Genomic DNA, 14,817 nt, shown 5'->3' with positions numbered 1-14,817 from the left:
TTAATACTCTTGTTTTTTTTTTTGGCTTTCCTTTAGGTATCCATCGTCTGTGTTTGTCGGGGACACGTTCTGTTACTTTGCTGGGATGACATTCGCTGTGGTTGGGATCCTCGGCCATTTCAGCAAAACCATGCTGCTCTTCTTCATCCCTCAAGTCATAAACTTTATCTACTCTTTGCCGCAGCTCTTCCATGTAGTTCCGTGTCCTCGACATCGCCTTCCCAGGTACTGCAAATCTTCATTTTTCAAGACTAGATATAGCTGTTTTTATAATACAAGACATGTTCAAATTAGTGCGGCACAGTGGTGTAGTGGTTAGCGCTGTCGCCTCACAGCAAGAAGGTCCGGGTTCGAGCCCCGTGGCCGGCGAGGGCCTTTCTGTGCGGAGTTTGCATATTCTCCCCGTGTCCGCGTGGGTTTCCTCCGGGTGCTCCGGTTTCCCCCACAGTCCAAAGACATGCAGGTTAGGTTAACTGGTGACTCTAAATTGACCGTAGGTGTGAATGTGGGTGTGAATGGTTGTCTGTGTCTATGTGTCAGCCCTGTGATGACCTGGCGACTTGTCCAGGGTGTACCCCGCCTTTCGCCCGTAGTCAGCTGGGATAGGCTCCAGCTTGCCTGTGACCCTGTAGAACAGGATAAAACAGCTAGAGATAATGAGATGAGATGAGGTTCAAATTAAAAAAAAAAAATTAGATGTACATAATTTTCCATTTACCTCAAGTGTAGTCTCATAACAGAGACCGATTAGGTTAGACTGATTAGGTTAATACAAAATGCACGTTTATTTTACCCAAAATGTATTCCATAAATGTACTTTTTTTTGTTCTAATTACGTTGTGAAGCTCATAATCCCATTTCTAAATGAATAATAAGTCATGTAAAATAAGCAGGACCGCATTTGCGTCTGCCTGGGGAGCAGTGGGGGTTAGGTGCCTTGCTCAAGGGCACTTCAGCCATTCCTGCTGGTCCAGGGAATCAAACCGGTGACCTTTTGGTCCCAAAACTACTTCTCTAACCATTAGGCCATGGCTTTGAGAAAGAAACACTTTTTCATTCCTTGTATAAATTAATCTTTTGCTACTCTATTCCTTTAATGCAGGACAGTCTGTCGTCTTTTCATTTAATTTAAATGTATTTTAATTGAACTAATCAGTAATTATATTTTTATGCCTCCGCCACCTTAAGGTGCAGGAGGCGTTATGTTTTCGGGTTGTCCGTCCGTGCGTCCGTCCGTCCCGAAACCTGTGAACGCGATATCTCAAAAGCTAATGAAAGGAATTTCACCAAACTTGCACCATTTGTGCGCTTTGGGACAAACATGAACTGATTAGATTTTGAGGTTAAAAGGTCACAGGTCAAGGTCACTGTGAGGTCAAATGTCTGTCCGAAAACCTTGTGAACGCGATCTCAAAGGCAAATGAAAGGAATTTCACCAAACTTTCACCATTTGTGCGCTTTGGAACAAACATGAACTGATTAGATTTTAAGGTTAAAAGGTCACAGGTCAAGATTACTGTGAGGTCAAATGTCCATCCCCAAATCACAGCTTAATAAGGCGTGTAGTCTACCAGGCGGAGGCGTCCCCATCGATGCCGTTGGCGTCGAGTTCTATCTAGTTATTTATTTAAAAGTACACGGCCTTTCGATTTTGTAAAATCGGTGAAATTTAATTCTCTCTGAAATTTGGTCATTGTGATGTATGTTTATTACTGTAATATCTTTAAAGAAAAACAAAAAACAGGCCATTCTGTGGCTGGGAAGTTATTTAATTTGAGGGGATTCCTGAGCAGATAATGTGCATGAAATTGCTCGCGTCAAGCAGACAGAGGAATTCCGTGTGCGCATGCGCAGGTTTACCTGCTTCTTCTTTTGGGTTTTACGGCAACTGGGATCCACTGTGTCGCATTACTGCCATCTACAGGTTTAGCTTTGACCGTGCACTGACTGTTCCATCATTCTGTCGCTAAACGAACAGCTGATCACACCGAGGTGCTCGCTGAGTGCCGATATTTTAGTTTGGTCCTGCGTTTCCTTTCCTTCGCAACATAATGTCTTTTCTTCTTGCTTTCCGTTACTGTAGTCGGTCTTTCACGTTTCATTCACACACTCACGTCCTCCATTTTTCTCTCCTCTTTCAAATTTGTATCCCACAATACCTTGCACAAACAGGGAAAGCCCACCACGTGATGCATGACGTACAGTAGTATTTTGAATTGCATCATGGTGAAGCAGGAAAAAAATAACGGAGAATTTAGGGCCACATGGCCCTAAATTCATTAATTGTTCTATTTAAAAAATAATAATAAAATTGGAAGTCTGTGATTCGAATTCAGTAGCTTTCAGTCCACTAAACAAAAATAATTAGGTGTCCGGGGGGGGATTTTATGACCTACACTTGAAATAGCTGAAAGGCAGTCTAGCTTTAAGATTTATTTGACATGGACAGTGCGCATTAATAGACATAAAATGTAAAGGTGCCAGAATTAGCAAAAAATGGCGTTCTTACATCTGTTGTACACGGACCGATGTTAAAAGCTCAGGTCACAGAAAAGTAAACGGAAGAAAATAATGTCGCACATGCAGTAAAAATACAATTAATATAAACTGAAAAAATAATGGACAGGATAACAAGTGTGGCGCAAAGAGAACAAACAGCACGCAAAACAGACAAATGGAGGAATCAACAGTGCGATATTATTTTGTTTGTTTTAGTGGTGACAAGTCTGATTGGTCATTGACCACTTCTTTAAGTTGGATTTAAATGTAATATATGTTTTTGAATCTCTAATGTGAGTTGGTATTGAGTTTCACTCACGAGCAGCTCTAATTGAAAATGCATATTGACTGAAACTACTTTTTTTTTTTTTTAAAAAAGGTCCCATGGCATGAAATTTTCACTTTTCTGAGTTTTTTTAACGTTAAAATGAGTTCCTCTGACCTTCTTAAGTCACCCCAGTGGCTAGAAATTTCATAATGTGTAAACCAAACTATGCCCAATATTTGAGAATGGCGCGTCAAAACGGTGCGTTGATAAACTCTTCCCTTTACTACGTCAGCAAGGGAGATGATCCCCACGCCCCCCCTCTGGATTCCCACCCACTGTATGGATTGCCCCGCCCAGTTGTAGTGAGGAGACCATAGAGGACACAACAACATGGCATCACCTAAGCGAGCGAAACATGGAAATTGCGCTGTACATGGATGTGACAACACAGAAAGGAGTCTGTTTTTACTGCCGACGGGAGAGCCCCTGAAGACGCAGTGGCTTAATTTTATTTACTCCAATAATACGCCGTCAAGTCTACCTAAGACGGTGTATGTTTGTCGGAAACATTTTCCTGAGGAATGTTTCCACAACTTGGGACAGTACAGGGCAGGTTTTGCACATCAACTGTCACTGAAGCCTGGGTCCGTACCAAGCATCCCTGCCGCATCAGCCACAAACACCGAACAAGTAAGTGTATAACTGTTAAGTCGTTTTGCCGTGTTTTAAAATCGGTGCCACGTTAGCCTTGCAATGGCTACATTAGCTGTGCAGCTAACCGCTTCCTGCAGTTAGCCAGGTACTCTGCGCTACAAAACCAAAAAGCATGCAGCATGCTCTGTTATAATAGCCAGTCAAAACAGTTTTTACAAAGACACCCACATTCTTTTTTTTTTTAAGTCACTTGTTCATTTTATTTGTTTGTTTGTTCAGTAAAAACCCAAACATTTGTTGAATTTATTTTATTTCCTCGCGTCGCACCTTAATGACGTCAGCGCCAGGGCTCGAAATTAACTTTTTTTCTTTGTGTCCCCCAGTGGTCCCGAATTCTGTGTTGTATTGTCCCGAATGGAAGCAATAGTGTCCCCATTTTTTTCCTCTCTGAAATAACCAGTGGTTAATATTATCATATGAAGTTACTATTATATTTGTAACTATGCGATTTTGAACCCTTTATATCATTTTTACAATAAGTCACAAGACACAAGCGACACATGTCCTATACATCATCTACTTCAAAATTACAGTTATTGCATTTTCAGTTTATTAAACTTTGGTGATCTCACTGTATGAATAGATACCCGTTTATTTAAAGGGGCCAACTAGCTCATTCAGAAAATGTTTCAACTCCCTACATCTGCAGTACACTTTAGTTGAAAATAAGACCCCTTTTATGTTCATTTCATCTACTTATACCTTGAATATCTGTTGGCACTTATAAGGCCAACTTATCATTTTCACCATTACCGTTATCCATAGCCCTGTGATGACCTGGCGACTTGTCCAGGGTGTACCCCGCCTTTCGCCCGTAGTCAGCTGGGATAGGCTCCAGCTTGCCTGCGACCCTGTAGAACAGGATAAAGCGGCTACAGATAATGAGATGAGACCGTTATCCATTTTTATGAACTTTCCGTTATCCATCACCGTTATCCATTTTTATGAAAATTCCGTTGTCCATTTTATGAACTTTCCGTTATCCATTACCGTTATCCATTTTATCAACTTTCCGTTATCCATTTTATGAACTTTCCGTTATCCATTACCGTTATCCATTTTATGAACTTTCCGTTAAACATTTTTATGAACTTTCCGTTATCCATTTTATGAACTTTCGCTGCCGAAACGTGGGTGCAAATGTTAGCACCATCAGCATAGTGCCAGGTCCGAGCCTAGTTGTGCTGCTGACTGACTAAACTTTGTGAACTAGAAAGACACCAAGAAAACTCACTTATTCTGTTGAACGGTATCTTCCGTCAATATCATCCACATCATTCCTGTTGTATTTTATAACGTGTCTAACAGTGTTCATTAAGTTCATTCAGTTGCTCGCGTTGCCTGCAGACCAGGCGATGACACTTTGGATCCTGAAGGTCCCGGAGACGTTATGTCTGGGCTTTCAGTTTCTTCCCCGCGGTCGGTCCGCTTCAACCACTTAAGCATTTTTGTTCTGGCAAGAGTCGGCGCAGCGTGTGCGATAGCAATTCCATTCCAAGTCCATATAATGCGGACTCCGGCCGAAGATTCTAGAACAGAATGCGCTGCTCTGTAGCCTACGGATGCAGGTGCATCGAAAGTGTAGCTACTATGTATTTTTCACTGTTAACGTTTTAAAATTAAAATTGACAAATTAGGTGAATGTCTACGTATGTTACGGCTTTGTAAATAATATTAATGTAGAACTTTTTTTTCTAGATCTATTTTTTTCCATTGTCCCGGGATTGTCCCAGATATGATAATTTTGTGTCCCGATGACATTTTTTATGGTCCCCGGGACATCGGGACACCGTTAGTTTCGAGCGCTGGTCAGCGCGCGGTATTTTTCCCTTCACGGTTTGTTCCTTCTCTCTCGCCATAGTAAGACACCCACATCCGCTTGTTCTGACCCACTGGAGGTAGCATCACAGTGCTGTTAGCCAATCAGAGGTAACACGTTTACATGTCATGAATATGAATGATAAGACCTGCCCCCACCCTCTACCCTTCCCTGCCTCCTGCTTCTCATTAGCAAAACGACGCACTGGGAAAAGTGCTGAAATGGGGCTTTCTCCCAGGAGGCTATAACTACGTGCCGAGGGTTCATTTCAAGAAAGGCTGCGGATATAACATCCGGAAACCTCCACGAGCCCGTTTAAAGCATCAACAAACCACCATGCCATGGGACCTTTAAACTGGATTGTACAGTCTCCTCTTACTGCACTGCGTAGATTTATATGCAATTGAACCAATTTTTTTTTTATGCCTCCGCCACCATAAGGTGCAAGAGGCATTATGTTTTCGGGTTGTCCGTGCGTGCGTGCATCCTGAAACCTTGTGAACACGATCTCTCAAAGGCTAATGAAAGGAATTTCACCAAACTTTCACCATTTGTGCGCTTTGGGACAAACATGAACTCGTTAGATTTTGAAGTTAAAAGGTCTGTCAAGGTCACTGTGAGGTCAAATGTCTGTCCGAAAACCTTATGAACACAATATCTCCAAGGCAGATGAAAGGAATTTCACCAAACTTTCACCATTTGTGCACTTTGGGACAAACATGAACCGATTAGATTTTGAGGTTAAAAGGTCACAGGTCAAGATTACTGTGAGGTCAAATGTCCATCCCCAAATCACAGCTTAATAAGGCGTGTAGTCTACCAGGCGGAGGCATCCCCATTGACGCCGTTGAGTTCTATCTAGTTTTTTAAACGCTCATCCGGCTGCAGGCCAGGCTGAATGAGCTTATGTGATCACGTGTCATCCGTTATCCCTCCACAATTTACAAAAATCGCTACTCCTGCTCCAGGATTGATCGGATTTCGATCAAACTCGCATACAATGTTTCCCCAGATGGGTGTGCGTAAAATTTGTAAAGATGGTGGCGCCACCTGTCATATTTATGATTTTTATGGGCGTCTTGGCCGGTATGAGCTCCAACCTCATTGAGGCTATTTTTGCCAATTGTCTGAGTACGGGAGGAGCCAGTCTATTCATCATCTTGTACAGAAGACAGGAATTTATATATTTTACCAGGTTTTCCCAATTCAGTAACTTTTGTGAAAATTAAACAATCGTCATGATATCTAGAGTGTAATGGTGTAAGAGACGTGGTACTGTTCTGAGACCAGATTGTTAAACAGGATGTGACGACAGAAAAAGTTATAATAATTGAGTGCATATACATGATTGCAGCCTCTGTTGATATCCAGTTGTGGCTGTATCTAAAGTTTGCAAGATGGCTCTGTACAGTATTTTTTTAATTTTATTTTTACTTGGTAATACAAGGACACATGAGTTTGGTCAGAGGTGGACAGTAACGATGTACATTTATTTGATTACTGTACTTAAATACACTTTTTGAGTATCTGTACTTTACTTAAGTTATTTTTTTTTTTTGGAAACTTATTACTTTAACTTCACTACGTTTGAAACGCAGATCATACTTTTTACTCCGACATTTTCTATCAAGGTCCTCGTTACTATGAAGCGGCTTTGAAAGTGGATTTTTTTTTTCTTTTCTTTTCTAAAACGTGATTGGTTTTTTCGCAGGCAACACTGAGACAGCCGATCAGTTATCACTAGGGTCACGTCACGTCCATAGACTATAAAATCAAGTTCAGTGATTTCTCAGCAGTATTATTTGAACACGATCAGTTGATGGCAGAATGGAAGGAGGCGGTTCTTCTGGGGAAAGGAATAAAGATTCGTTTCGTTTTAAATGTTTGCCGAAAACGGACCACATCACGGCCTACAAAAACTCACCGTCCGACCTGCAGAAGCATATGTAAGCGTTTTATTCCAAGAGAAAGCTTGCAACGAAGTTGTCTGTGCTTTTAGAGCTCGCGATAACGTTGCAATAGCTATGCAGTCTGGTTAGTCAAATGACTTTCTATGGATTTGCCCGCCAAGTTGCTGTCGCCGTGTCCATGGCTAACGTTAACACATAGCAAGTTAACTTGGACGCTGTTAGTTAGCATGTAAAAACGGAGTTATGCTAACATGAATAACTTATCTGAAGTCCTTTCAGAAATATGTTTTAGCATAATCTTGCCAAATAAACAATGCAGAAATCTTTCTTTTCTAGTAGCGTTAGCTACCCAATATGATTTCGAGTTTGAAAAGAGTTTGCTAGCATGTCAGGTGGAGCTTCACTGACTAGCTAGCTTAACGTTAAACCACCATGACGGCACAGCATGCGTTCATTTTGTGAATTCACATTTCTGTTTTTGGTAACGTTAACATTGTAGCTTTTATGACCTTGCATAATTATTACAGCTACTACGTTTTTTTTTTTGTTTGTTTGTTTTAACCAGCAGCCAGAGAAAAACTAGCTAGCATCTTATTGATGATTCTGCTTGGTTGTGAGTTGTGTTTCATTTTGTAACATTCTACCAGGCGTTTATTCTACAGGTTCTACGAGTTAGTCAGTAAATCCAGTCGGTTGTTTCAGAGGCGTTAGGTTTTGTAAGCGTTGTGGCAATAATACAACAATGCGTTGATAGAAAATGTACTTTTAATACTTAAGTATTTTTAAAAGCAAGTACTTCAGTACTTTTTACTAAAGTAAAAATTTGACTGGACAACTTTCACTTGTATCGGAGTAACATTTGACCAGTGGGATCTGTACTTTCACTTAAGCAAGTAATGAAGTTGGGTACTTTGTCCACCTCTGAATTTGGTGCAGATTGCAGCCAGACAGCGGAAAACTCGGGATGAGCTACTTTAAGTTTAAACAGAAGGACCTTGGCAAATTAGGACAACTCATACTGAAGGTAAAGTATGATTGTACAGAATTATCTGTATATGAAGTCAACATCGATGCTGTGTTGTCATACCATGTGTTGATCTCTGAATAAAATGCATTAAAATGAGGTTGCAGTTTTGTTCTTGTCCTGCAGGTGGCAGAAGCATTATGGCTGCTGGATGTGCGCAGAGACGACGAGGAATTTATCAAGTGCAATAACATGACTTTGATAAATCTAGTGCTGAAGATACTCGGACCCACGCATGAGAGAAACCTCACAGCCATTATGCTGTTAATACAGGTGAGGGTTCAAGTCCGGGTGCTCTGGATCACCTTAGTAAAATACCTCTTCTTTGACTAGGGCTGGGTAAAAAAATCGATTTTGGATCGATTTCATTTAAATTTCGCACTCTCAATTCACAGGGCATGAGATCGAGGTTTTTTTTTTTTTTCCAACAACACAATCTCGTGTGTTGTGTGATTTTCCTCCCTCAGCCGTCTCGTGCGTGATGACGCAGCTGCGCAGTCGTACGTCGTGACGTTCAAGGACGCACACAAAATGGCTGAGGCCAGAGCCATGGCTGAGGCAGGGAAAACACCGCTCGGCAAGCCGTCTCAAATGAAATCTGATGTGTGGAATCATTTCAAATTTAAAACGACAAAGGACGAAGAGCTTGATAAAACCAAGGTAGTTTGCAAGATATGCCAAGCAGAGCTCAGTTATTGTAGGAATACTACAAACCTCAGAAACCACCTGACAAGGTACCGCACTACGCTAACCTTAGCTTCCGACAACAAGCCGCCCGGAGCAAAACAAAAGAAACTGAAGGACCTGCTAACATTACCATCAGAGTCTCCGTGGGCCATAAAGATAACAGAGGCCATCGCAAGTTTTGTTTGCAGATTTACGCCCATACTCGGTAGTGGAAAATGAAGGATTCAGGTACTCGAACCACGCTACGTTATGGTGCAACGTAAACATCTGACTGAAACTGTGATACCCACACAAGACGTGTATTTTGCAACGTATTGTATGGAGATATTTTCATTATTTAAGAGCAGATTGGATTGATTCAGATTGAATCGAATCGTGATTAATCAATTTAAAACCCTAAAGGCCTCTGCATGCTCTTGCGATAAGGCTTTCGCAGATAGCTTTTCGCAGACAGTTGTAATTTATCGTTGAGCGGGGAGTAATAGGCGTGCACGATGTTATTCACCGCCACAACGCAAGGGGGCGCGAAGTCGCGAAATCGCTAGGAGTAGTTGGTGGGTGTGGTTAGTGGAGTGTTTATCCTCCGGTTATTTATAATGACTAGAACTGGAGTCGTATAGATGTCCGTACTTCCTCACTTCCTCGATCAACCGCTCTTCGTGCTGCTCCATCTTTGCTCATGTTTTTAAAAATGGCGGTCGTGAAAACAAAACAAACCGGGAAAGTAGGGAAGTGGAAGTGTGTGTACAGCGGATGTAGAGTGGACCAATCAGAGCCCTCTTGTCTGCGAGGCTGTCTGCGGTGGTCACAATTTTTGGGAGGTGCGCGCAGAGCGTCTGCGGGTGTGTGTGTGTGGGGGGCTTCGCAGACGCCATCTGCGAGGACTGCGTTGTCAGCATAAATTGGCCTTTAGCAGTATGTTGAGGGTCATTGTCCTGCTGAAGAAGAAGAAGAAACCTTTATGTGCCACATGCACACTTCAAGCACAGTGAAATTCATCCTCTGCATTTTAACCCATCTGAAGCAGTGAACACACACACACACACACACACACACACACACACACACACACACATGTATACACAAGAGCAGTGGGCAGCCAGGGGTTAAGTACCTTGCTCAAGGGCACTTCAGCCCAAGCCACGTCAACCTAGCTGCATGTCTTTGGACTGTGGCGGAAACCCACGCAGACACGGGGAGAACATGTAAACTCCGCACAGAAAGGCCCTCACTGACTGCTGGGTTCGAACCCAGAACCTTCTTGCTGTGAGGAGACTACACCACCGTGCCGCCCTTCACACTGGAAACCCCCCCCCTTCGCAGACGCCATCTGCGACGCCATCTGCGACGCCATCTGCGACGCCATCTGCGAGGACTGGGTTGTCAGCATAAATTGGCCTTAAGAATCGAAATCGAATTGATCTCGGAAATTGACTGTGATACCCAGCCCTATCTTTGACCTCATTTATCAGTGGTGAAATGACAGCACTGTTCCGTTTTTGAATCTGATTGGTCAGAAGATGTTTAAAGGAATGCTCTTAACATCCAAATCAGGTGACCGGTGTAGGCACTTTCTCTATAGGATCCCCCTTTTTAAGAGACCCAAAGTAATTGGACAAATTAATATAATCATAAATTATCATATTTAATACTTGGTTGCGAATCCTTTCGTACTTAATGGCCGCCTGTGGGCATCACCAGATACTGGGGTTCTTCCTTGGTAATGCTCTGTAGTTGTTATGCTCAGTTGAATTCAGATCACGTGATTGACTTGCCCATTGCAGAACATTTCCACTTCTTTGCCTTTAAAAAGTCTTGGGTTGTTTTCAAAGTATGCTTTGGGTCATTATCCATCTGCACTGTGAAGCACCATCCAGTTAATTACGAAGTATTTGGCTGAATCGAAGCAGATCATATTTAACAATTATTTGCCAAAGGCAAAGTGAATATCGGTGATTATTGCAACAGCTGAGCAGCCAATTGGTCTTCTGGTCCTTTAAAAAGCCGGGACCACATATCGAAAGTGATGTAATTCATGCACTGTTGACTGTATTTGGATGTAAATTAAAGCTTAAAATTTGCAAGTGGATTATTTATTTTCATCTCCGACACTACCGTTCAAAAGTTTGGGGTCACTTTGAAATGTCCTTATTTTTGAAAGAAAAGCACTGTTCTTTTCAATGAAGATCACTTTAAACTAATCAGAAATCCACTCTATACATTGCTAATGTGGTAAATGACTATTCTAGCTGCAAATGTCTGGTTTTTGGTGCAATATCTCCATAGGTGTATAGAGGCCCATTTCCAGCAACTCTCACTCCAGTGTTCTAATGGTACAACCCCGATTCCAAAAAAGTTGGGACAAAGTACAAATTGTAAATAAAAACGGAATGCAATGATGTGGAAGTTTCAAAATTCCATATTTTATTCAGAATAGAACATAGATGACATATCAAATGTTTAAACTGAGAAAACATTTAAAGAGAAAAATGAGGTGATTTTAAATTTCATGACAACAACACATCTCAAAGTTGGGACAAGGCCATGTTTACCACTGTGAGACATCCCCTTTTCTCTTTACAACAGTCTGTAAACGTCTGGGGACTGAGGAGACAAGTTGCTCAAGTTTAGGGATAGGAATGTTAACCCATTCTTGTCTAATGTAGGATTCTAGTTGCTCAACTGTCTTGGGTCTTTTTTTGTCGTATCTTCCGTTTTATGATGCACCAAATGTTTTCTATGGGTGAAAGATCTGGACTGCAGGCTGGCCAGTTCAGTACCCGGACCCTTCTTCTACGCAGCCATGATGCTGTAATTGATGCAGTATGTGGTTTGGTATTGTCATGTTGGAAAATGCAAGGTCTTCCCTGAAAGAGACATCGTCTGGATGGGAGCATATGTTGCTCTAGAACCTGGATATACCTTTCAGCATTGATGGTGTCTTTCCAGGTGTGTAAGCTGCCCATGCCACACGCACTAATGCAACCCCATACCATCAGAGATGCAGGCTTCTGAACTGAGCGCTGATAACAACTTGGGTCGTCCTTCTCCTCTTTAGTCCGAATGACATGGCGTCCCTGATTTCCATAAAGAACTTCAAATTTTGATTCGTCTGACCACAGAACAGTTTTCCACTTTGCCACAGTCCATTTTAAATGAGCCTTGGCCCAGAGAAGACGTCTGCGCTTCTGGATCATGTTTAGATACGGCTTCTTCTTTGAACTATAGAGTTTTAGCTGGCAACGGCGGATGGCACGGTGAATTGTGTTCACAGATAATGTTCTCTGGAAATATTCCTGAGCCCATTTTGTGATTTCCAATCCAGAAGCATGCCTGTATGTGATGCAGTGCCGTCTAAGGGCCCAAAGATCACGGGCACCCAGTATGGTTTTCCGGCCTTGACCCTTACGCACAGAGATTCTTCCAGATTCTCTGAATCTTTTGATGATATTATGCACTGTAGATGATGATATGTTCAAACTCTTTGCAATTTTACACTGTCGAACTCCTTTCTGATATTGCTCCACTATTTGTCGGCGCAGAATTAGGGGGATTGGTGATCCTCTTCCCATCTTTACTTCTGAGAGCCGCTGCCACTCCAAGATGCTCTTTTTATACCCAGTCATGTTAATGACCTATTGCCAATTGACCTAATGAGTTGCAATTTGGTCCTCCAGCTGTTCCTTTTTTGTACCTTTAACTTTTCCAGCCTCTTATTGCCCCTGTCCCAACTTTTTTGAGATGTGTTGCTGTCATGAAATTTCAAATGAGCCAATATTTGGCATGAAATTTCAAAATGTCTCACTTTCGACATTTGATATGTTGTCTATGTTCTATTGTGAATACAATATCAGTTTTTGAGATTTGTAAATGATTGCATTCCGTTTTTATTTACAATTTGTACTTTGTCCCAACTTTTTTGGAATCGGGGTTGTACAGTGTGTTTGCTCATTGCCTCAGAAGGCTAATGGATGATTAGAAAACCCTTGTACAATCATGTTAGCACAGCTGAAAACAGTTGAGCTCTTTAGAGAAGCTATAAAACTGACCTTCCTTTGAGCAGATTGAGTTTCTGGAGCATCACATTAATTTGTGGGGTCGATTAAATGCTCAAAATGGCCAGAAAAATGTCTTGACTATATTTTCTATTCATTTTACAACTTATGGTGGTAAATAAAAGTGTGACTTTTCATGGAAAACACAAAATTGTCTGGGTGACCCCAAACTTTTGAACGGTAGTGTATATACTGTGGTAGACAGATAAAATAATAACTTAACTAGTGTCCAAATATTCATTAACCTGACTGTATATGGCAGTCAGTAAACGAATTAGAAATGTGTTATTTAACAAAGAATAATGGATAAGTATTAATTTGGTGACGCGTTCTGTTAGGAGACGGTTAGTTAACGTTTATAGAAGGAGTTTCAGCTGCCGGGTAAGTTTTCCACCATAGGAGTGTCTTTATGGCATATTCACACCCATGTTGTTTGGTCCGGACCAAACGAACCAAATTTCCCTTGGTCCGGACCTTTTGGGTTGGTCTGAATACAAACCACCGAACTCTGGTCCGGACAAAACAAGCGGACCGAGACCGAGCTGCAAGGTCGGACTCGGTCCGGACCAAAGGAACCCTGGTGCGGACCTTTTGGAGGTGTGAAAGCAGACCGGACCTAATCCGACAGTTTTGCTTTTTTGTACCTCGGGAGCTTCCGTCGTTTGTCGAGCATTATGGGAAACAGAGTCTTGACACTCCACCGCAAAGTGCAAACACTGTTTCGGTTGTCAAGGGAACCTTACAACAGTCGTTCAGTCATTCAGACCAGTGGTAGGCTAGACTACAGAGTACAAAAAATGAGTAGGGGGCAAACGTGGGCCGAGGAAGAAACGCGCACCCTTGTGGATATATGGGCAGATGTCCACATATCTGAGCTTTTGGAGAGAACACACAAAAATGCCGACGTGTTTGCTGTATTCAGTGAGAAAATGAAGGAGAAGGGGTTCACGCGCTCCCCAGAACAATGTCGGCTAAAAGTGAAGAAACTCCGTCAGACCTACATTAAAATCAGGGACATTCTTTCAAAAAGTGACGGTACTAGCGACGCAAAAAAGAAATTCATCTATTGCGTGAAGAGCCAGAACTGTCACAACATGATGTGCGCTCATCAGCGCTATCCTCCGTAGCCGCCTTGCCCTTTGTCGTCGTCGTTGATAAATTACTTGTACAACAGCATAGTAATTGCACAATTGTGAAAACAGTAAAAACTGGAAAAAACATATAGCTTTGATGACATTAAAAAGAATAACAGCACGGAAAGCCTCCGTGACTACTTTTGAACTTAACGCTTTGTGCGCGTGTCGTCTCTGACCAATAGCTGAACGACCTCAGGGCGCGTGGCTTTGTTGACAGATTTTGGTCCGCTTACTAAAATGTAGAGTGTGAAAGCGAACCGCACCAAAATGAAAAAAATAAAAAAAAAACACTTGGTTCGGACCAAAGCAAGTGAACTGTCGAACTATCCTGGTCTGAATACACCCTTAAAGGCGGGGGAGAGCGTACCTTCCAGGGTCTTAATAATTTAACAAGCTGCATTCCAAAAGAGGCTGATGAGGGAACAAATGTTTACAGCAGTAAGGGACACACGATAAAAGGGGCGACTTGTCAATCTTTAATTTATAAAGTGTAATTGTTGGCAAATTGCTGTGGTATAAGAGGAATAAAACACTTGGACACGCTGTTATTGGAAAACAATCAACTTCAGGGTGGTAACAGTGACTCTGTTTTGTGCTGGGAAGCATCACAGCCCATTGTTGACTGACTGATTAATTTTCAATATTCTTTTCTGATTATTACTTTGTAATCTATTGTGTGTTGATCTGGGCAGCGTTGTAGTCGAG

The 14,817-nt window shown here is 42.0% G+C and overlaps 1 protein-coding gene across 1 annotated transcript in view; it reads left to right on the top strand.

Annotated features, from left to right (window-relative positions):
• The window catches only part of dpagt1 (dolichyl-phosphate (UDP-N-acetylglucosamine) N-acetylglucosaminephosphotransferase 1 (GlcNAc-1-P transferase)), a 44,048-nt gene that overhangs the window by 27,484 nt on the left and 1,747 nt on the right, over positions 1 to 14,817 (top strand). The window contains exons 6-8 of the mRNA XM_060913421.1: positions 37 to 225; positions 8,147 to 8,234; positions 8,361 to 8,507. Of these exons, the coding sequence (XP_060769404.1) occupies positions 37 to 225; positions 8,147 to 8,234; positions 8,361 to 8,507 (424 nt within the window). The remainder of the gene's footprint in view (positions 1 to 36; positions 226 to 8,146; positions 8,235 to 8,360; positions 8,508 to 14,817) is intronic.

This window comes from Neoarius graeffei, chromosome 28 (genome assembly GCF_027579695.1).
Source record: "Neoarius graeffei isolate fNeoGra1 chromosome 28, fNeoGra1.pri, whole genome shotgun sequence".
NCBI classification, from domain to species: domain Eukaryota; kingdom Metazoa; phylum Chordata; class Actinopteri; order Siluriformes; family Ariidae; genus Neoarius; species Neoarius graeffei.
This window is presented reverse-complemented; position numbering and strand designations above follow the sequence as displayed.